The sequence below is a fragment of the Palaemon carinicauda genome, chromosome 20 (assembly GCF_036898095.1).
Source record: "Palaemon carinicauda isolate YSFRI2023 chromosome 20, ASM3689809v2, whole genome shotgun sequence".
NCBI classification, from domain to species: domain Eukaryota; kingdom Metazoa; phylum Arthropoda; class Malacostraca; order Decapoda; family Palaemonidae; genus Palaemon; species Palaemon carinicauda.
The window spans coordinates 103,862,716-103,886,715 of record NC_090744.1 but is presented as its reverse complement, the minus strand read 5'-3'; the positions used below and the strand labels follow the sequence as shown (position 1 = coordinate 103,886,715).

At 33.7% G+C, this 24,000-nt stretch overlaps 1 protein-coding gene across 1 annotated transcript in view; it reads left to right on the top strand.

Moving 5' to 3' along the window:
• The window catches only part of LOC137660026 (uncharacterized), a 53,279-nt gene extending 31,526 nt beyond the window's left edge, over window positions 1-21,753 (top strand). Inside the window, exon 10 of the mRNA XM_068394756.1 lies at window positions 7,091-21,753. Within this exon, the coding sequence (XP_068250857.1) occupies window positions 7,091-21,360 (14,270 nt within the window). The 3' untranslated portion in view covers window positions 21,361-21,753. The remainder of the gene's footprint in view (window positions 1-7,090) is intronic.
• Window positions 21,754-24,000: the final 2,247 nt, after the last annotated feature.

Genomic DNA, 24,000 nt, shown 5'->3' with positions numbered 1-24,000 from the left:
ATTGCAAGTAAAAAATTATTTTCAATATGCAGGTTATTATCTACGTCAATAGGCTATCTTTCATAACAAGGGAAGTTTTGTTTTGTACTTATTTCTTCCATTCATACAAATGAAATCTTTTCTAGAGGAAGCTCCTCACTTTCGATTTACACATAAAGATTAACATTTCAACAAGGCTGTTTACCCATTGTAGGACTCACTAATTTATCAGCAAGTTGTCCACTACATTTAGTGTAACATCTCTTATAATTAACTTAACGTTTTTAATCGGCGGTTAAGCATTTTTAACAAGTGGGTTAACCTATAAAAGAATTGAAACTTCTTTTTCTATAATTGAGGGCTCTTCATCAACAAACAAATCATCCTTCTAAATAAATAGTTAAAATGATAAGTGAATTATTCTCATTATCAAGTAAATTGTTGATTACAAGTTAGGTTGCCTGTGCTGAAATGGAGCTTTTCTAGTAGATGTGTTATCTATTGTTGTACGTAATACATAGTCTCATGGATATGGGCTCATTCCCAACAAAAAGCTTTACCTCTACGTTAATGTCATATTCTTTCATCATATTGTTGTCAGCTGATAAAAAGGAAACTTGCCATCTTCTCCCTCTAGGTCTTCATTTTCTAAAATTAGTTCATCTATTGATAAGAGTCAGTGTTTCATGGGTGAAATTAATTTTCAATACTTCAAGTTTTATCCTACAGCTATGAGACAACCATCATGCTTTCCTAACTTTGACTTCTTCAATTATGTAAAGATCCTCAACCAACTTTTTATATGGAGGAATCATTAATTTTTTTTTTCTTTTTTTTTTTTTGCCCAGAATATCTAAATTCATTCGTACACGTTCTTATCGTTTTGTTTTCCCATTATCGCCTTCATACAGTTTCATTATAACGTGAAATTATTCATCTTATTGGTAGGGCATTATTTTTCTTGAGCCATCTAGCATTCTTTACTATTGTAACCTATAAGATATTACCTGTATTACTATTTCATTACTAAGCAAATATTGACCAGTTCTGTTAAGGTCAGGTTAAATACTTCAGATTCGGATTCCATGGGGATTTGAGAGCTAAATTGCAAAAACGTCATAATTTTATGACATGCATGTGAAAATTTAAGGGATTGCTGTACAATAGCACTTAATTTTTATTCAAATAAATTATTTTTCATGAGCTCCACTTAATATGCACATTTTAGCGACCACATGATGTGCATTGCTTATATATTTATATAAGAATAAAAATTTTCATAATCCAGAAGACTTAAGAATTGCTTAAACATACCGTTCAAAGTAACAGCACGTGAATATGACACTCTATTTCAGTATAACAAATTCCTCCATTCAGTCAAGGTTCTTACCAAATAATTTTTTTTCTATTCATTGATAAGCCAACAAGACTTAAAAAAGAAAAAACAATTATTTGATCACTTGATGTATTGTGTGCTAATCCCTAATGTTTATGTGCTAATTACTTGAATGTTTTCTTTACTTTTCTCATCAATGCATTTTTCAATGGAAATTTTACGAAAATATAGTTGAATCTCATAAATTCAGGATAACCTACTTGTTTGCAATGAGAAAATTAATAATTCAGTACTGCCAATCTTCTTGGAGGCTACACTTTTTGGTCAACACTCATTAGAGATAGTTAATCTAGAAATCTAATTTCTACTAATAGATCTACTCAATTTAGAGAGGAAGTTTTGGAACATATTCTACAGGTTCTAGAAGTAATGCATTCCCCATGTTCTAAATATACTATTGTAAATAATGAGACTTCATGAGATGAGGAAATTACATCATATAAATCATTTGCTTTTTTATATATATGCTACTGCTTTTTAAGATGATCCCTTTCAAAAAGATACTTAATATGGTCAATTTGGTGTTAAATTTTTCATATCTGAAGACTGTGCAGTTTCTAGGAAAACACACTTGTTATGGACACTCCATCTGCTTAAGATGCTTATTTTGTCAAAGCTGCAACTAATGTTCCAGATACTGCCAGAGCTGCCACATATTTTAAAGATACTCCAACACTTATATCTGCTCAAGATGCTTAGTTTTTAAAAGCTACAGCTAATGTTCCAGATTCTGCCAGAGCTGCCACATATTTCAAAGATACTCAAGCACTTGGATCTGCTTAAGATGCTTATTTTGTAAAAGCTACAACTTATGTTCCAGATACTGCCAGAGCTGCCACATCTGTTGAAGATATTCCAGCACTTAGATATGTTCCTCCTTGTGGTCCTAAGGCTGTTTCTAATCCTAAAGTTGCAACTGTGTTCACATTCTATACATAGACAAATGATGCTACAGCTACTAGGAATCTTATTAATGCTGAAGTTGCCCCTGCTGCTGAAGATTCAGCGTCTTCTTGTGGTTCTGAAGATTCTAGAAATTTTATTAATGCTGTTAAAGATTCTGCATTAACTTAACATAATACTCGCAAAAAACACCTGATAAAAATCCTCATTTTGTTAAAGATGCTATATTGGCTAAAGTTAGTTGCAAAGTCAAATCCTGCATATGCTAAAATTGATCTTACAGTTACCTGAAATGTAATTTTTTCTAAAATTTCGCCCTTCAGTCAAACGTTGCCCCCGTTCAAAGATGATACGCCTGCCAAGAATTCTCCACTTGCTAAAACTGTTACTTTTCCCAATGATGCTCCTTTTGTAAAAGATCTTTTTACTGATGAAATTACATCCAATGAAGAAGCAATACAGTTGCTATATCTGGAAGACTATTTCATCTTCAAACGATTCCCTGTCTTCTTATGAGGATACACTTCTGTTGCTACTGGTCAAAATGACAAATTTGTGCCCTGCTAAAATTCACTCTTTGTTACAAATTATGTAAATACTCAAACTTCTGTATTGTTGATGTATCTGCAAGCTCATTGTGAAGCTTTGCTTGCTCAAAGCTCATTTACTCAATATTTCCATGCCATTTGGTTGTGATAATTGGCAAGAAAAAGGCACTGTATGTGATAGCTTTATTCTGCCAATTTTTTCCTTCTGACCTATTGCTAAATTTAGCTTTACGTCACTCCTTGATTCTACTCGTTTCAGCTTTTTTTTTTTAGATGCAAGTATAATATGTTTTCCTGCTCTGTTGCTAATGAGAGAAATGGTATGTAATACAAATGATGCCTTCATTCTGCACATCTATTTCTACTGATCTATTGCTAAGTTGAGCTTTGTGTTGTCGAATGTCTTTGCAACTGCTCTTCTTCTTTCTCTCATTTTTTCCATGTAATCTCTAGCAAGTAACATAATAAGGAAGGTCCAGAATTTGCCCTCTTTATTCCTAGGCCTCTATTGGAAGAAATACTAACTAGACCTCTTTTGGAATTAGCCTTTTAAGTGCACTTTCATTCAATTAGGCTTTTATGATAACTTGAAAGACTTTATATGAAAGTTACAATCATCTTAATTGTTCTTTACTTGGCCTTCAAAGCAAGTAATCCAAACATAAAGTAACTTCATTTGATCTAAAATACTTCCAATGCTTAGGATTTATCCTGGTTGATCCACATTTCTACTAATTGTCAAACTTGGAGTATAGGAATGAAAATAGACTTTCAAATATTGAGGAAGGGGGTTCCATTTACAGTGGCCTCCATTATCTATTATCTTTTTTAACTTTCTTTTATGTATGTATGATATTCCAGTATACTTTCACTGGTGAACATTCTTGAAGCACTGTCTGTTTTTTTTTTTTTTTTTTTTTTCCATCAAGAAGGATATAAACTTCACTCGAAGTTACTTCAAATTGATAATATGCTTTTGTAGAAATTTGCTTTTGTCTTTCATGTGCTTATTGCTTTTAACACCTTCCAGCGATAAAAGCAAGTGCAGTCATTAAATGAAACGCTTCCACTGCCTAATGCAGATTCTGCCTCTATGTAGGCAGTCTTTTGCACCACAACAACATCTTTCTATGCGGATTTGATGTGAACATTGATTGAACATGAAATAACTCACTTGTCACTGTCAGTTTTAAACGTCCCTTCAGTAATGTCTGTCTTTTAATCTAGAGCAGTTGACTGAACCCATTACGGTATGACTCGGCTGCTACAAAGTTCTTTATTTCATAGAACTTCTAAGCTTTCGATCGACAAGGTATCAAAGACTTACAACTATTTCTAAGAATCAATTGACCAAGCTGACAAAGACTCGATCCAAGAATCACTCAGCCTCCACTGTCCAAAGAATGAACGAGCTATAGTCAATTTTTTTTAGCGAGGCAGATTTGCACCGACTCGCAGCGGTGCCCTTTTAGCTCGGAAATGTTTCCTGATCCCTGATTGGTCGGACAAGATAATTCTAACCAATCAGCGATCAGGAAACTTTTCCGAGCTAAAAGGACACCGCTGCGAGTCGGTACAAATGCGCCTCATTAAAAGAAATTGACTATAGTATAACGTCTTCAAAATACATCCTAGTACACTTGGCGAGTTTATAACATTTGACAGTATCTCCGACTCTCTCTCTCAAAGGTAAACTATGAAACTTCTTTTAGAAATAACGTCTAGTTGACTATGAAATGGATAGTGTCCAAAACTATATAAAGCATCATATTTTTGAAGTTTCTATATTCTTTAACACAAGAAAAATTAAATTTAACATTCTAAGAACATTAGACAACATATAATTTCACATCATGACATCAGAAAACTCAAAATTGTAAATTCTTTAGCCATTCAGCGAGACAAAATATGACATTCTTAAAACATCCGACTGTACATTCTTTAGCCATTAAACGAGACAAAACCTGACATTCTTAGAACATCCGACAATACATTCTTTAGCCATTGAACGAAACAAAATATGACATTCTTTGAACATCCGACACCATAAAATGTGACATTTTGAGGACATCAGAGACCATAACTTTCTTCTGTTTTACAGATATTTTTAAATCATTCATTCCCAGGTAAGTGCTGTCGAGTATTTAACATTGTTAATGTAATCGTTATATTCAAACTAATTATTTCTTTAGGAAGAGGCGATGCAACATTAATCAAAATCTACTATTCAGATATAACATACAAATTTCTTTTGACAGTAATGAAATTTAATGACATTTCATGCAAACTATTTTAATTCACACTTCTAAAACTATTAATATTGATCATTTGAGTCTTTATTTCTTTTAATATAACGCATTTGAGATCAATATTCATTTAAAATATTTATTGAAAAATATTTCTTTTATCCCTTTCAACACTCGTGTAGATATCCAAAATTATTTCCTCATGATTTAAACACAATTTAATATGGTATTTAATATATAATATATGATATATAATATATAGTATATCGTATATAATACATGATATAAAATATATATATGATATATAACGTATATTACATATTATATATTATAGATTATATATCATATTATATACTATATATTATATATTATATATTATATATTATATATTATATATTATATATTATATATTATATATTATATATTATACATTATATATTATACATTATATATTATACATTATATATTATATAATATATAATATATAGCATATAATATATAATTTATAATATATAAACAAAGCCACGAAAGTACACTTAAATAATCTATAGTTGAACCTGATGACTTCCATTACAATATTGAAGTAAAGAAACTTATAGTTTACCTAAGAATATACAAAAACCATAGATACTGATTTATTCCCAATTAATTCGATTAAATGTCACTTGATTTAATTAAAAGGTCACCTATGTCATCGATTTTCTGTCTTTTAATTACTTTTTTTATTATTTCTGCAGATTTATTTCTTCCTTTCATAATTATTTCGATCCATTAAATATCTAGAAAGTAGATTATGAACCATAATTTGCATGGCCTCAGTAGATGTGTGATTTTGATATTAAATACAAAAATTGATTTTTAGTCATTTCTAATGCTATATAAGTAGCTTTCTGTTCTTTATTCTAGACCTAAGAAGACTCCAACACATTTTTGTTTCTTTATATGTATATATGCAGTATACACACACACACACACACACACACACACACACATATATATATATATATATATGTATGTATAACCATATTTTCATGTTTATATATGCATATATGTATACATACATTCATATATATGTATGCATATGTGTATAATTCCATTTATGAAAATATTGATATGATAAACATATATTCATATATCTAAATAGATTTGTATGTACACACACATTATATATATATATATATATATATATATATATATACATACATACATACATACATACATTCAGTATGTATAGGTAAGCACACACACACACACACACACACACATATATATATATATATATATATATATATATATATATATTATATGATGGTATTATGTGTGTATATATACGTATATATATTCACATAAATATATATATATACATATATATATATATATACACACACAAATATATGTATGTATATATGTATATATATATATATGTGTGTGTGTGTTTGTGTATATGTATATATATAGTATATGTACTTATATACATTTATAAACATATGCATATAGACAGACGTTCCTTTTACATAAAGAAAAGAATAAGTTTCAAGTAACCTTTTGTCTTTAAGATCTACGATATTTTCTTCTTTTTCCTGCTTTGCTTTTTTATTATAATTTAAATGCCAATTTGTCTTTATTTTCCAACGTTTAATTCAATTTAATATATCTATATTCTTATATTTATCAAAAGACGTTAAATATAGAAGCCTATTTCATCATATTTTTAACGTAATAGTTCTCTTTATATTATTATTAGTATATATAATTCACTAGTTGATGCTGGAAGAATTACTATTTTTTATTATATTTTTAGTCGTAATTTTGAAATGCATATGATGATACTGCTATGAATATCTATGTTGTTTCATAAAGTCAAATATTTGTTGCTTATGAAATACTCAGAATAACTTTTCTCAACTATAAATCATAAGTATTTTTTCTCCAAATCTCATCTAATTACGATTTTTTCTGCCCGCTTTTTTTCATTTCCGTAATGATTCGTACACATCCATCATCATCAACGCCGTCAGCATCATCAACGCCGTCAGCATCATCAACGCCGTCAGCAACAACAACGCCGGCATCTGCAACAACGCCAGCATCTACAACAACGCCGGCATCTGCAACAACGCCAGCATCTACAACAACGCCGGCAGCTGCAACAACAACAACCGATGCTGCAACAACAACCGATGCTGCATCAACATCAACAACAGCATCTACAACAAGGGGTAATCTTGCCTCAACAGCCAAAACAGAGCTTTCCAGTCTATCCAGTTCCACGTCAGATGTGGCATCAACCAGTTCATCGAGCAGGAGGAAGAGAGCGATTGAGGACCCAATACGTGACAAGCGGGATACCTCTAATGAAGTTGGCGTCTCTATCGTCAGTACCATATGGGTCAGCCTAAAGAAATGGATAGTAGACTTCAACAGGCTCACGTGGTCAGACATAGAGACCATCAAATCAACCAAGACCAGCGTTGATCAAATCAAATCGGAATTAACAACAGGAGGGAAAGCCATAAGTTCTAAATCGGTATCAATCGTCAAAGTAACAACAAAGTCTATTTCAGTTCTGCTTGGATTAACAGTAAAAAATATTACAATGGCAGCAAGAAATGTAAAGCTCCAGTCCACTCAGGCACTTGCAGCCAATGCGGTAGAAGCTATAGCTAACGTGTCTACAGAGATGTCTTCATTAGAATCCTCGCTTTCTTCGTCAGGTTCAGGCTCCACAACTGTAACAAGCGATGTGACGGTAATTGTTACCATTACAAGTACGATGCAAACCATAACAACATTAGGGCTTGGCGCTGTCACATCAAGTTCCTTGACAACTTTAGCAGATAATCTCAAAATTCTCAAAAACATAGTTTCTGAAGTAAAGAATGATGGAAAGACATTAAGTTCGGAGGTGCAAAGCAATGTAATCACTGCAGTGACTGCAATATCCAGTGCTCAAAAGAAAGCTATAACAGAACAGAGGAAAGTACAAGATAAAATCAATTCACAAGATTTAATTGTCCGTCTTGAGGAACTTTCCTTTGCTGCTTCAGTAGTCAAAGAAGGCTTAGATGTTATATTGAAAGCTCAGAAGAAATCATCGTCATCATCAACAAGTACAAAAACAACCGTTACTTTTTCAGCAGAAATTATTACTATTTTTACTAATTTGGAGAAAAACCTCGAAGGAGTGACTTATAAGGATATCGAAACGTTAAAATCATTTGAGACTGAAGCAAATAGAATATTAAATGTGATTCAATCTGATGGAAATGTGGAGGTGCTTGGACTAAAAAAGTTGAAGACATCTCTAAAGAGCCTTGAGAAAACTATGAAGACGAAAGTACAAGAAACGTCTGCTCAGTCATCTCTCTTAGAGAAGTTGGAAATTTCATTGGCGATTAGTTTCTCTCTTTCTGAAATTCATTATTATGTTACTGAGATAGATAAGGCTTTGGAGAAATTCACATCAACAGAAGATAATGACAATATTACAACTATTATTACCACACTTTCCGGTTTTAATGTTAACAAGCTATCTCTAAGTGACATAGAGAAATATGAGGGCTTTGTAACAACTCTTGCATATGTTTTAGACCAAACAAGCTCCAGCAGTAGCAAGATAAGCAATACTGCAACTTTACTGGAACTTGTTAAGTCAGCACAAAGTAGCTTAGACAGTAAAACAGAAGAACTTTCTCTAAAGGAAACAGCCTTATTCTTGAAACGGCAAACTGGGGAAATGGAAACTGCAATTACTGTCATTTCAACTGAAATTACTACATTAAAGAAAAAGGTCTCGAAGACCTCTACTACTGATACTGCTAATATTGAAAGTATAATTTTAGTACTAAATGAATACATGGAAAAGGTGTCTTCAAAAAGTTACAAACTTGTCGAAGAAGACTTGTTTGCGATTTTCGCAGCTCGCGATAATTTCAAGAAGGAAGTAAGTAAAATAACCTCTTACAAAGAAATTAAAGGTCTTGATATACTGACTACAAAAGCTAGTAAGGCAAAGACAGCAGTTTCTACAAAGCTGACGGGTCTCCAAACGAAATTTGAAGCAAAGAAGAATATTGAGACTTTGGAAGCAATCAACTTCTTCTTGTATGACCTAGAGGATTTACTTGATAAAATACCATCTGCATCTTCGGATGATACCACAGCAATTTCCAATATTGTCCTTTCAGATATTCAAGATGAGCTAGACCGATGGGGGAGGGGGATTGAGCTCATCACAATGAGTGATATTGATAGTTTGGAAGGTTACTATACAAGCGTGGAAAGCCTATCCTCATCTACAAGTAAAATCAAGGAAGTCAGTAAGCTTAAAGCAACAGTTTCTGCCTTGGAAACAGAAATAGAAAGTAAGGTAGCTTTATTTGAAAGTATGGATGCCTCAGCAGAGACACAGATGAATATTAAAGATGCCCTATACCTTATATCCTACACGTTTGAATGGCTACAGTTCATAAAAGATTATAGTGATTCGGCAACAGGAGAAAGTAGGTCATATGAAGAAATTACAAATGTAATTACCATTGTTATCGGGCTTAACGAGAAAATAAGTAGTGTATCATCGGAAGATTTGGAAAAGTTCTACACTGCACTCGACGTTTTCAATGGATTTCTGACTAATATACAAAATGGTTCAATAGTTCTTAATCCAATCTTGGACTTCGATTATACCTTAACCGAGGTTCTGGCTGTGAAAAAGGCATTCCAAACCAAGGCTGGCCAACAGGATAGCAGCAAGGAAGGTCTGCTAAGGCAAACACTCAAGCACATCACTGAGCTATCCTACTACTTGCATAATTTGGTTGTCAATACCACTGGAGTCGATAGTTCAGACATCGAGACCACTAACTATGAGACCATAGATGACATTTATTTCTTACTTCAGTATTTAGAAGGAAGTACTGACTCTTTGCATGAAGAAGACACAAAATTATTACAATTTTACTTAACTGATGTCCAGGAAATTTTGCATTCTGTTGATAAATATACAACAGTTTCTGGGTATCAAATCAGTTTAGAAACAACTATTCTCTCTATTGATAAAGTAATCATATCATTAACTAAAAGTATAAATTCAGAAGTTGAATTCAAAGCAAAAACGAGTTCATATAACTCCGTATTAGATCTCAAATACTACGTCGAGGAAATTGTAGAGACTTTGAAGATCATTTCAGCAGCATCCAACAGCTCCTCGGCAGTTACTATTGATGTATCCTCCATCACTTCAGTCTTGGAAGCACTTTCAAACAATGCTTCTTCTGTTACGAATATTTCCCTGATTATCTCAATAGTAGAAACTCTCTGGGACATAGAAGATGCTGGGAATGGTCTAGTGGGCGTAGATGAGCTTCTAAACATAGCTATAGCTGCTTTGACTTCTGTTGATACATATGCAAGTGCTATTGAACAAGAATATTATCTCTTGATCAGCATTCGCAGCGTAACTATGGTTTACAACATTATGGGGGAAATAACAGATGACCTGAGCACAATTACAGAAAGTTTTGGTGCGAGTCGATTTGTTGGTGAGAAAAATACTGATTTTGATAAACTAATCGGCTATTTTGATCAAATATCATCTGATGTGGATCAAGTCACACAAGAATTTATTATTTCAGTTTCAGATGAATATGACTTTGTGTCTAGCATTTTGTATGATCTTATTGATGATCAAGGTTACAGTAACCTACTCGATCTTCTAATATCAGCCACAGAAGCAAAAGAAGGTGCCTTTTCTCGCTTGCAAGAACTAAAAGAACAGACTTCTGCAAGTGATGAGATTACCAACTCTGAAGCAATTCTCCTTCTCTGGGAGAAAATAGCATCCACCCTACAGCAAAAAATAGACGTAATGACGAATGTAACCATCTCCAGTGTAGCCAATGAAAATAGTGTAGTACAAGAGGTTTTGGCTTTTGTAAAAAATTTCAGCTCATCAGGGTATACTGCAACTATCACTGAATTAGAAGCCATAGTGACATCTATAGAAGGACTTGTTGTTCAACCAGGAGTAGAAATTCCGGGCCTTTTCGGTCTTCAAGAATTAGTCGATGACGTCGTCAGTACCGTTTGGAATGAGTATACATTCCTTGTCAATATAGAAATTTCAAGACAAAAGATTGATTTACTTACTCAGGCATTTAGCATCCTCAAAAAGATTGAAATTACTCTACAAGAGATGAGGTTGTATTTCTCGACCGTAGGAGCTGCGGGTAATAAAAGAACCCCCCATACTGTTATATACTTAACAGAGATTCTGCAAAGCACGGACGTAGAATCCTTTTCATTTTCTTTAATAAACGAACTTAAGTTCATATATGAGGATTTAGATAGCATATTCTATTTTGGAAATCTTGACCTGTCCTTCATTGCTCAGGCGCTTGAGATTACCACACAGCAAATCCAGTATATTACCATAACCCTTGAAGAGGAGAGATATTCTTCATCAGAAAAATACTATGCCACCTTAATAACGCAGACTATAAGTCTTTTATACTCTCAACAGAGTTTCCTGGAAGATATACTCTTCCAGGCTGGAGGAGATATTAGCAATTCTGTAAATTTCATTGTGGAAGATGGAGAAACGTTTGGCAATGAGAATGTGACCAAGTTAATATATATCTTATGGGAGATTTACGAGTCCTCTTCCTTTAGTGCAGAACAAAATGAAAAACTTGTGATACAGATTAAAATTATACAAGAAATGGACATTACTTTGTTTGTTGGTGATGTTCTTCATGGTCTTCAAAAAGCCTATGCTCTCTTAGCAGAAATTCTGGTAAAGGCTGAAAAGAAAAATGAAGCGGAGAAGAAAGGTGTTCAGCGCTCTGCTAAAGAGACCAGGGTGAATAAATTGACATTCAATTTACAAAAGCTAAGTACAGTTTGTACAAACCTTTTGTCTTCCATTGGCCTAATGGGTGATGATGACATAAACACAGCCGTGTCTGAGCTTGTATTACAAATTACAGAGTTTATTTTGAAAATTAATTTTGATTCAGTCTCAGATCGAGATATTTCGTATATAGAACATATTCTGTTAGAATTAAATTCAGTGTCAGTAAGTGAAGGAACTAGAGTAGAAGGACTTAGAGAACTCAAGTCATTGGCTTTGTCGAAAGTGGAGGAGTTAAAGAGAAGCCGCACTTTTCTGTCAAGCTTTACTGAATTGTCCAAGTCAAAGACGCTGATAGAGAAAACTCAGACGTCCCTTAACTCGCTCCTCAGGTTATTGACAGAAATAGAAGTCAACGATTCTGGCACCGATGAAAATGATATATTATCAGAGTTGTTTGAATTACTTTCAACAGATATTGTTTTTACAAGTATAACGGCAACCAAATTGGAAAGAATCGTTAGAAAAATAACAAAAGTAAGAACGGTTCTTACCATAAGTTTTACATTCTTAGAAAAATTAAGAATTGTGTTAATTGTTTGGAAAGATGAAGCAACAAAACAGATAAGGAAATTAGAACTAAAGGAAAAAGATCTGCTTGATATTGAATTATATCAAGAATTGAAAGGTATTCTTCTGGAAGTGCACACAGTGTCCAAAGATATTGAAGGGAATGTTGAAGAGACTCAAAATAGTGAAGACATTGAACTTGTACAAATGTTCATAAGATATCTGATTAGTTTTAAAATAAGCCTAACTTATATTTCCCAAGGGGATGTGATCTATATTAAGGAAAATCTAGAGATACTGTACAACCTTTTATACACAGGCTTCAGTGTGAAAGAAATTTCCGAGTTAGCCAAAATCAGTGAGGATGTTGTGCAACTAATTTCGATCGAGCTGGAAATCTTTGAAAAGGAAACCCGACTAGGGGAAAGCATTGCTTTCAGCAAGAAAGCTAGACAAGCAGTCATAGAAGCCATCAATGTCTTCTATGATGTTGCAGATTATGTGGGCACACCTATGTCTGAAGAAATTACAGTGGTAGAAATTGAGAAGTCATTCAGAATTCTACAATTAATCAAAAGAGAAGAAGCTACTGATATCCACATCACACAGTTGGCAGATAACATACTTTCCCTGCAGAATATCTACTCCTTTTTCTCAGTTGGTGTAAAGATAAAATATCTTGAAGAAGCAATTGCAACTAGTGATTCCCTTATAAAGTCGCTGAAAGATTCTGTAATAGAGAAATCATTTGACCTGGAGTATGTAAACAGCATTAACAAGCAGAAGCAACTTCACTCCTTGCTCATTGAAGCGGACACTTTCCTGAGTGTCTTAGTAGAAAGAGAAAATAACGGAACCAAAGAGGGAATTATCAACCTTTCAGTTATAGATGATCTTTTGAAAAACATTGAAGGAATTGAAAATAAGTTCAGTTTTTCTTTCATTCAAACATTTTCGTTTAATATAGAACTTCTGACTGAAGCAACATCTAATATCACACAAAACACTAAAATAACTGGACTTCATCGTTTGGTGAGGGCTGTAAAATCGGCTAAAATATCAATTCAGTTGAGCATTTCACAATATAACAAGATAAGCAGCTCAGCCAAAGATATTTCTATTTTAGAAAGTGCAGAAATAGAGCTTGCAAAGTCTGCGATGATTCTGACGAAGATCCTCAAAATTACTGAAACTGCATCTGGAGAAAGCAAACATGTAATTGAGCTTGAAGGAATTATAGAATTTTTCCAAACAATATCAGTGTATGAATCCAATTATATAATCACTCTTAAAGAATATGTGAAATTCCTGCAACTTTTGGAGAAAAGTATTGAGGATAATGAAGGAATTGCTCAGATCGATGTCCTATTCACTCTTGTCAAAGAGCAAATATCCTTTGTGAAAAAAGAGCTTAGAATTAAAGTGCAAGAGGAAAAGAAAGAAAAGGGTGTTATTTTCACCAAAGCTGCTAAAAAGGAAGTTCAAAAGGCTTACAGAAAGATAACTAGCATCAAGCGGGAGTATATCATTGAAGAAATTATTGAAGTACCAGAGGTAACCAGATTTAATTTCTTCTTACAGTCTTTTGAAATAACATCAACGTCTGCTGTTTCCATCTACACTTTGACCAAGGAAATCGAAAAGGTCTGGCTTGCAATAATTGAGGCTGGACCTGTCACAATCGCTTATTACACTCAAATATCTGAACAGATAACGTTCTTACTAAATGAGGCGGAGAGACAAATTCAAGTTTATGAGAATTCTGTGAATGAAGAAATAATAGCTCAAAACCTTAGGCAGTCTCATGAAGCTCTTGATACTACATCCACTAAAATAGAATCTTTACATATGAACTTGACAAGTGGCGATATAACAACGTATGAAGAGGATTCAATCATTTCATCACTATATGACTTCCTTCTTTCATATACTTTTGATTTTAGGCTCATCACAGAACAGTTTAGCAAAGACCTACTGTCATTCGATTTCTCAGCAGTTAATGTACCACAGGGAGCGGGAACAAGCATTCTGTATTTAGGAGAAGTTCAGAACCTATTGAAGCATTTCGCTGAAACTGAAAAACAAGTAAAGGAAAGCTTGATAGTTACAGAAAAACTTGTAGAAGCCAAGGCAGTGCATAGTTCTGTCTCTCGTCTAATCAAAGAGATAGAAGCCTTTGTCCTTGATCAAAGCAATTTCTATGAGGATACAGAAAATGAGCAAAGCAATGAAGAGAACTCTTCAAATGTTAGTATTGAATTTTCAGATGAGACAGGAGGCATGAATGTGACTATTAATTCGAATGTTACCGGAGGCATAAATGTGACTATTAATTCGAATGTTACCGGAGGCATGAATGTGACTATTAATTCGAATGTGACTATTAATTCGAATGTTACCACTAGCTCAGGAAGTTCTGACGATTCTGATGGCTCAAGTGGGAAAGAAAATGATGATAATTCTGAAAAAAATCAGAGCGATCTATTTCTTGAGATATTGCAAGCAATTGAAACGTTTACATCAGGACGAGGTATACCCGATGTAGAGCCAGCATCTGAAATCAAAAAGAAGATTACAGACCTGATTAGACTTGACATAAAGTTTGTACTATCAAGGTTTAGCGTCAAATACCTGCGTAAAACAGTGAGGAAATTGTACTCTTATTTGTCAGTCATAAGTTCTTCAGTAAAATTCGTAGAATCCACGTCATATGGACAGAAATCATTTATTGCACTTGATGATACTCTCTCTGTCCTACGATCAATTCAAGACAGCGTGCTTCGAATTTTCACAGGCAGAAAGGGAACTGGGAATGTGCTCACTATCATTTTTAATATCAGAGAAATTATCAGAGGATTTAGTAACATTCATTTTATCACCAAGAAGGACATTGTTGACCTACGTACTTATTCTTATCAGTTAAGTGCTGCCAGTCACTCAAGTGAAGATTTGGGGGATTTGGAAGACGAAGGCTTCTCTTCATTGTTAAGCTCTACCCTGGAAACTGTTGAAATTGCATTAAATTCTCAGTCCATTTTGGTATCAGGATCAAAATTGTCTATAAAGGACTCTGAAGACAGTTCTGCTGCTGCTACCAGCTTTGCTCCATTTTCCTCAGCTAAACCTAAAACAGTCTATTCTAAAGAAGAAATGGCAGTGATAGAAGATATAACCGTGGTAAGTCAAAAATATTATGTCCTTGAAGAATTTATAAAGTTAATTCATATGACATATGATGTTCTAACAAGCTTACGGGACAATAATGGTGTAGAAGTGACTGAAAAACCTGATACAACAGTGCCATCATCAGATGCCTCTGAAAATCCCATATCTGAAAACTCTAGTCAAGCACCAGAGGGAGGAAAGACTGATAGTAGTCGACCATCAGAGGGAGGAATGACTGATAGTAGTCGACCATCAGAGGGAGGAATGACTGATAATAGTCGACCATCAGAGGGAGAAATGACGGATAGTAGTCAACCATCAGAGGGAGGAATTACTGATAGTAGTCGACCATCAGAGGGAGGAGTGACTGACAGCTTTAGTAATTCTACCGACAGTTCTCTTGAAGACGATGAAAATGACACTTCTGAGGACTCCAGCAGCAGTGATGAAAACACCATTGAGTATCCAGAAATAGACGAGACATTTGATGTAGAGAGTGAAGAAGAAGTAGAAGAGGAAGAACATGTTATATTACTAAGGCAAATCAGTCTAATTCTCAAGACATCTATTACGAATACTGATGGTTTGCAGTTGGCAACACTAACCTCTTTTGCTTCGTCTATTAAGATGATTAAAGCATTGGTGAACAGCTCTATACAAGTTGATATAAAACTTATAGAAGAGGCTTTTACGCTACTGAATCATTCACAAGAGGTCGTTAATCAGAAATCTGAATCGTTACATGACTATGCGTTAGTCGGCCTGTCATTCTTGAATATCAAGGAAACGTCATCTGTTATTGATGATGTAGCTTTCAAATTCAGAGGAATTTTGGATTATGAAGGTGAAACAGTCTCATTAAGTTCTGTTAATGAAACCGTTATCAGCCAAATTAATTACATAACTATTAGTCTCATACAGTTCAGTTTGGATAGCTCAACTATAACAACAGAGGCAATACAAATATTCAAGAGTAACATTTTTAGTGTATTCCAAGCTTTTGAGACATATGGGAATTTCTTTGCTGAAGAATTTCATATTTGGAAACATTTCTTACTAGAGTCAAAAGTTACAACATCCACGTTGCTTGAACAAACAGTAAGCAAAGGATTGGTGTTGACAGCTCAAACAGAGGGTGATAAGTACATCATAGACAAGGCATTGAGAGTCACACAGCATTTCACAGCCAAGATCACCGAACTTGATTCAGCTCTGGATGGATCAATTGAATCTCATTCGGCGGCCAAAAGGAGGCTTGAAATAATTATTCAGGAGTCCTTCCAGATTGCAACTCTCTTAGCAAAAGGAAAAATAGAAATAAACCACATTTCTAAACTTGAATCGTTCACCTTTGAACTCTCTGAGCTCATCTTCATTCTTAGAGGAACTAGTTTATACGTGAGCATAGAAAAATTACAAGTGGCTTTGTCAGAGGCTCAAGAAGGATTAGAAAAATCTTTTGCAAGAACTAAGAAGGAAACACTGGAGAATGAAGAGGATGCTGAAATTGATTCAAAGCATAGTTACTTCACTCAAATTAACTATTACCTGGAAGGATTGTTGAGTAACGAAATAGACAATGGTAAGGAGAATGAAACACACCAAGGCAATACTACATCTGTTGAGAATAATGAAGGTTCAACTACTAGTAGTGATTTAATTCCACCATGGGAGGACTTGACTGACATAGAAGAAGTCAACCAAATTGTGCACATTCTCAGCAATGTATCATTCTATCCCTTCGATGTGAACATTTTTGAGCTAAAAGAAAATTTCACAGCACTGATTTTAGTGTTACAAGAATACCAAGATGTAGGTAAAATTAAGAATTATGATACACTCGTTACAATAATAAAAGAAATAGTTGGTTTCTTGAAGGTAACTCAAAGTACCCAGTCATATGTCAGAGGATCCCAGACTGTTACAAAAATACTGGGAGCCATTCCAATAGGTAGCAGACGTGCCTCAGGACGCCTGGAGAGCATTGAGATTATAACCACATTCAGCAAAGATTTATTGCAACTCACTGAAAGTCTATTTTCTATTTCAAGATCTGATATTAGGAAGATTTCTAGAATATCATTATTACTTGAGGATACAATTAAAACATATGGTGTGGACATTGCTTACCTTCAGAGTATTCAACAAAGTTTGAGTTACATTAGGGTAACATTGATTAAATATGAACGTTATTATTGGACTCATTATACTTACAGTAGAGCATCCCTAATTTTCATAGAAGCACAGGAAGACATTAATGGGGCCATACATGCCTTGAGCTATCCCAGTCCAGTCTCTGCAGAATATGTAGAAGTAGGTTGGGTAACAGAGGCTTTCAATTTCCTGGTTGGTTTAACATCCAATCTCCATCTTGTGCCCAGAGATCTTTCTTCCGTCATCAGAAACTGGAGTTTTGCAAGCCTAAATTCCACAGACGGAAGTAGTATTCTATATTTGAGAGAAATTCATAGTTTATTACTTAAAATTCAAAAGACTCAGTCAGTCATTGGTGCAACTGCTAATTACTTGTACGAAGGGATACATGCAATACAAGGAACAGAGACAATAAGGAAAGTTCTGAAAACACTAGATGAACTGAAGCTTAAGAGACGTGTGAATGAAGATGAAGATGACGATGAAGATGACGATGAAGATGACGATGAAGATGGCGATGAAGATGAAAATGATAATGACTCGGAGAACTCTAACGTGGGCAATAACAGTACAGATTCTGGACTGTCGAGTAATAGTACTCCAAATAAACCAATTTCAGAAAATCTGAATATGACTACAGAAGCCTCTACAGCTGACTATGATAATAGTAGTGATGGCAATCATCAACAAGGGGAAGAATTTACCATTAACGATGTAATAGAAAGAATAGCGCAGATAGCTAATAATATGCTTGAACATGGTCTACAGCTTAGTGTAGATGAAACTGAGGAACTTCACTATTTAGCCTCAATCCTCGCGGGACTTTCAGTGGAACAGGCAAAACAGATTGAGAATCTGCAAGAAATTAGTGATCTTCTATCGTTCATTCTGGAGAAATTGGTAGTATCTGCTAAGGCATTGGGATCTGCATCCCAGATCTCAGAATCCTATAGCTTAGTGAATGAAGTCTTAGAAATAACCCAGCATCTAAAGCAAATCTTTGAACACCTCGACCAAGAAACAATTACACAAGAAATTGCTAATATCACATCTTCTATTGAAGAGTACATCCAAACCTTTGCAAGGGGCTTTGCTTTTATATCACGTAAAGATGTGGATACCCTGTGGGAGAAAGTATATGTTTTAGAGGCTACGGTGGGATCAGATGTTAATGCTAAGAGCAACTACTCTGAGGTGCATTCCTATATATCTGACATAGAATTGGGCGTGGCAGAGATACATGGTTTCCTTTCAGCTCATTCATATCATTATAAAAGGATAGTATCAAGTGACATCTACTTGTGTGATATAAATACAGTTTCCTCAGCTTGGGAGTTAAGCATAACCTCAGAGGTTTCTTATTCCATTTATGAATTCAGCAAAATTTTGTTTGAAATCTCAGAAGTCCTCAAAGGTCTTGCAGATTTAGGTAATGACAAAGACAAAGACGACGAAACAACAGTGGACCAAACTGAAGAGCCAGGAAATGGAGATGAATCAAATAATAGTACCACAAATAACTCAGATGGAAATTATAACAGTACAGATAATTCTGCATACAACAATGGAGTATTCGATATACTTCCACCATCATTCGTTGATTTCTTTACACTTATACAGACATTAGAGAATCACCCAGAAGAAATTGATCTGACGGTAATAGGCAGTGCTGCCAGATTTCTTCATGACATTGAAGATTTGGTTCAAAGAAATGAAACATTACATGAAGAATTCATTCATAACGTTCTCAGATTTACTCATCAATTCCGACCAGAAAGACATGCTGGAGTTTCTGGCAAAACAAGCACTAGAATCCTTGTTTTCCATGATGCAGCAGGTGTCATAGAAAGACTTAGGACAGAGACCCAAATCTGGATTGATGAGTTAACATGCGAGGAGGGATCTTGCAACACTCAAAATGAAGCCTTGAATACCAGTGATAGTCTTTCCACAACAGCTACTCCTCCTTCTGCAGTAACTTCTGAAAGTACCGGAGGTAATTCGTCATTGCCAGGGGAAGATGAAGAAGAACGCATTAAAAGGGAGTTTGAAAAAGTCAGTGATATAATTTTGCACTGGACCTTTGACAGTTCTTCTGTAGATGGTGAATCAGTAGTCAAGCTGAAACAGTTTGTGAAAGCCCTAGAAAAATCCTGTACTTCTGTTTATGGCCTTCATATGTGGGAACAAGTTCTTATTAGTACAAACAAAACTTTATCAGATGTTATAGAACAACTTTATTTGACGTATACATATCACAGATACTTATTAGAGAGTTCTGTTGAGACTTACATTAGGGCATCTGATGTTATTAGTGTATATGATAGAACTCTTTCAGAATTTGAAATACCTCATAATACCACTCAATCTTCTACGGATAATGGCTCTGAAAAACCTCATAATACCACTCAATCTTATACGGATAATGGTTCTAAAAACAACACTGAGAAGCCAGATGCTTCTGATACAACTGGTAGTGGTTCGAATGGTACACCAGGTGGAAATCTGAATGAAACTTCAAATGATAACCCAACGAATAATCCTATGGATGACTACGACCTGTTTGAAGATGACGATGAAGATGATGATGGTCAACGTCTTGCTGATAGGATAAGACTAGCTTATCTGACCCATGAATCTGAATATCTTCTGAAAAAGTGGGAAATACCGACTGCGATAAAAACCACTGGTATTGCCAAACTTTTGGCTTATGCGACAGAAGTGAGAGAGTTAGGTAGGATTGACGCAGAACTCCTTAAATCTAAAGGTGTTGAAGAACTTGAAGAGGAACTCCTAGACAGACACGATGATCTTAGAGAGGCTTTGGACACTCTCGACACGTATCACCATGATATTGAACATAAAATTTCTCATGCATTACACTTGAGCTTCTTCCATCAACTTAGCCAACTTCTAGAATATTCGGTTCAGTGGTTGGACCTTACGGAATCTCCAAGTTTGAATAGCACAGATTCTACGGGGATTAATGTTACTTCCGAAGCAGGGCCTACTTCCACTATAGATTCCATTTCAACAGAATCTACAGCCAATACATACGAACATGATGAATACCCCAGGTGTGAGGAAGATGAATTCCTCTTGCACTGTGTCACAGGTAACCTGTTAGATGAGCTACGTAAATTATCCACCGACTTGTCTTCAACGATCGTCTCCACTACCTTGCCCCCTGCAGATAATAACACTGCTGCTGTTAATACATTTAATGGCACCTATAATGTAAATGAGAGTACCTCGAACGATTCTTTGGGGAAACCTAATAGAAGGCCCCTCAAATACCTTGAGAACTACAACTACGAAGAGTTCACCTATCATGCATTGAGGCACAGTGTGTTTGCATTTGGAGGAGCTATCAGGAACATCGGATTTGCCCATTATGCCAGGATTGATGAAGTTCAAGAACAGCTGGCAGAAGGGAAATCTTTAGTTGCGGACCATATTGCTCTCCTGAAGGCACAGGACGAAGACGTCACACCTCCAGACGAAATTGACAAGTACTACCCGTACTATAATGCTACTACAAAGATTTGAGAACCCAATTATGAGTAATGTGTTCCTAGTGAAATCATCTTTTTAGCTTTTTCTTTAATTTCTATGATTATGAGTCGAGCATATGAGGTGAAATATATACATAATTATCATTGTAAAAGTTAATAACTATATTTTAATCATATGAATACGACTTCATTTTATGAATATTTTTTTAACTCTGGCCAATTTTCTTCTTCATATATTGGCGCTAAAAAAATGATTTTACCAACAATATTTTTTTTTTTTTGGTTTGGATATATGGAAATATTTTTACTATTGGAAAACAACTCATTCATAATTGTGTATGTGTGTGATTTTGTAGTTAAATAGACATACAGTACTGTATATGAATTATCCAATATACTGGCTATGAATGTTTAATTATTATGTTTATATAAATACCTTAAATAACTGTTTTGTTAATCCTAGAAATAAATCTGATGCAGAATAATAATTTTCTTTATTTACCTCATAGAGACTTTCAGATGACCTTTTATAAAGAATCTTATCTTTAATACTAACATTTATGAAATATTTGATTGAAAACTAATCAGGTTTGATTTTGATAAACCATTGCTCACAAACACATCTAAAAAAACCTAAAGACCATAATAAATGAATAAGTAACTTGCAATCAATTCAAGTAATGTTTGATATGTATAAACAGCAAGTAAAAACGCCAAATTACTGATTATGTGAATGAATAAAGTTTGCTTATAACATGAGACTAAAAAAGTTTAATCTTGGATAGTGCCATGGCCTCTGTACCATGGTTTTCCACTGTCTTGGGTTAGATTTCTCTTGCTTGAGGGTATACTAGGGCACACTAGTCTATCTTATTTCTCTTCCTCTTATTTTGTTAAAGTTTTTATAGTTTATATAGGAGATATTTATTTCAATCTCGTTGCTCTTCTTAGAATATTTTATTTTTCTTGGTTTCCTTTCCTCACTGAGCTATTTTTCTTATTGGAGCCCCTGGGATTATAGCATCCTGCTTTTCCAATTAGGGTTGTAACTTAGCAAGTAATAATAATAATAATAATAATAATAATAATAATAATAATAATAATAATAATAATAATAATAATAATAATAATAATAATAATATAGATGAAAAATACCATAACAGTATCTTATTGATGTTGCTCCATCTTTTTTATCAGTGAAATAGTGGCGAGGCAAGTATAGTGTATACTCTCTGTACAGTTTACAAAGCTGACTTCAAACAATTGGCTAACTATACCAAGTGGAATCTCTCTCTCTCTCTCTCTCTCTCTCTCTCTCTCTCTCTCTCTCTCTCTCTCTCTCTCTCTCTCAATATCATACCAGAGAACAGAGTTTATTCACTGGATGGGAAATGATTAGGGTTAGTTTATCAAGTTTTTATGGAGACAGGGCACCAGCCTACCAACTATAACTAAAATTGCCCGAAATTAGTAATTAGTTGTCAATAGCACCAGTCTTAATAGTATATGCAGACAGATATATATATATATATATATATATATATATATATATATATATATATATATATATATATATATATATATATAAAAGTGTATATATATATATATATATATATATATATATATATATATATATATATATATATATAAAAGTGTATATATATATATATATATATATATATATATATATATATATATATATATATATATATATATACATATATATATATATATATATATATATATATATATATATATATATATATATATATATATGTATGTATATATAAATACACTAGTATGTTTATACTGTATATAATTTATATATACATGGATTTATATATAATATATATATATATACATAAATATATATATATATATATATATATATATATATATATATATATATATGTATATATATATATATATATATATATATATATATATGTGTGTGTGTGTGTGTGTGTGTGTGTGTGTGTGTGTGTCCATGTTTATAACAGGTAACGAGGACCCCATATACGAGCTTTCGGAAATAGACTTGACAAATGATAACTGACAGAGAAAACAGCCCAAGGTCGAAAATAAATGGAGAAGTTTAGAATAAACAATAAAAGAGGAATGAAAACACTTACATTAAGTAATAATGATATATTAAGTAATAAAACTTATGTTCAACCTCCTTGAAACAAAAGTCTTTGATATTCATAATTTATTCTCACCCAGAAGGAAACTTTAGTAATATTACTTAGTATTAGATCTTAGGATATTATGAAAGGAAAATAAAACTTTTTGAGAATTAGATACACACCTTCTTTTACATAGTGTTTGATATATTGTGGAAAGATCTGAATTAAGGAAATGGTTAGAATAAACTTATAAAACCAGCACAAGGCGCTAATTGGATAATAAAAAAAAAAAAAAAAATTGGCAGAATAAATGGAAAATAATTTTAGAATTTTTAGATTGAACTTATAAAACCACCACAAGACGGTAATCAGATTATTATTATTATTATTATCATTATTAATTGCTAATCTACAACCCTAGTTGGAAAAGCAAAATGCTATAAGCCCAGGGGCTCCAACAGGGAAAATAGCTCAGTGAGGAAAGGAAACAAGGAAAAAATAAATATTTTAAGAATAATAATAAAATAAATATCTCTTATGTAATCTAT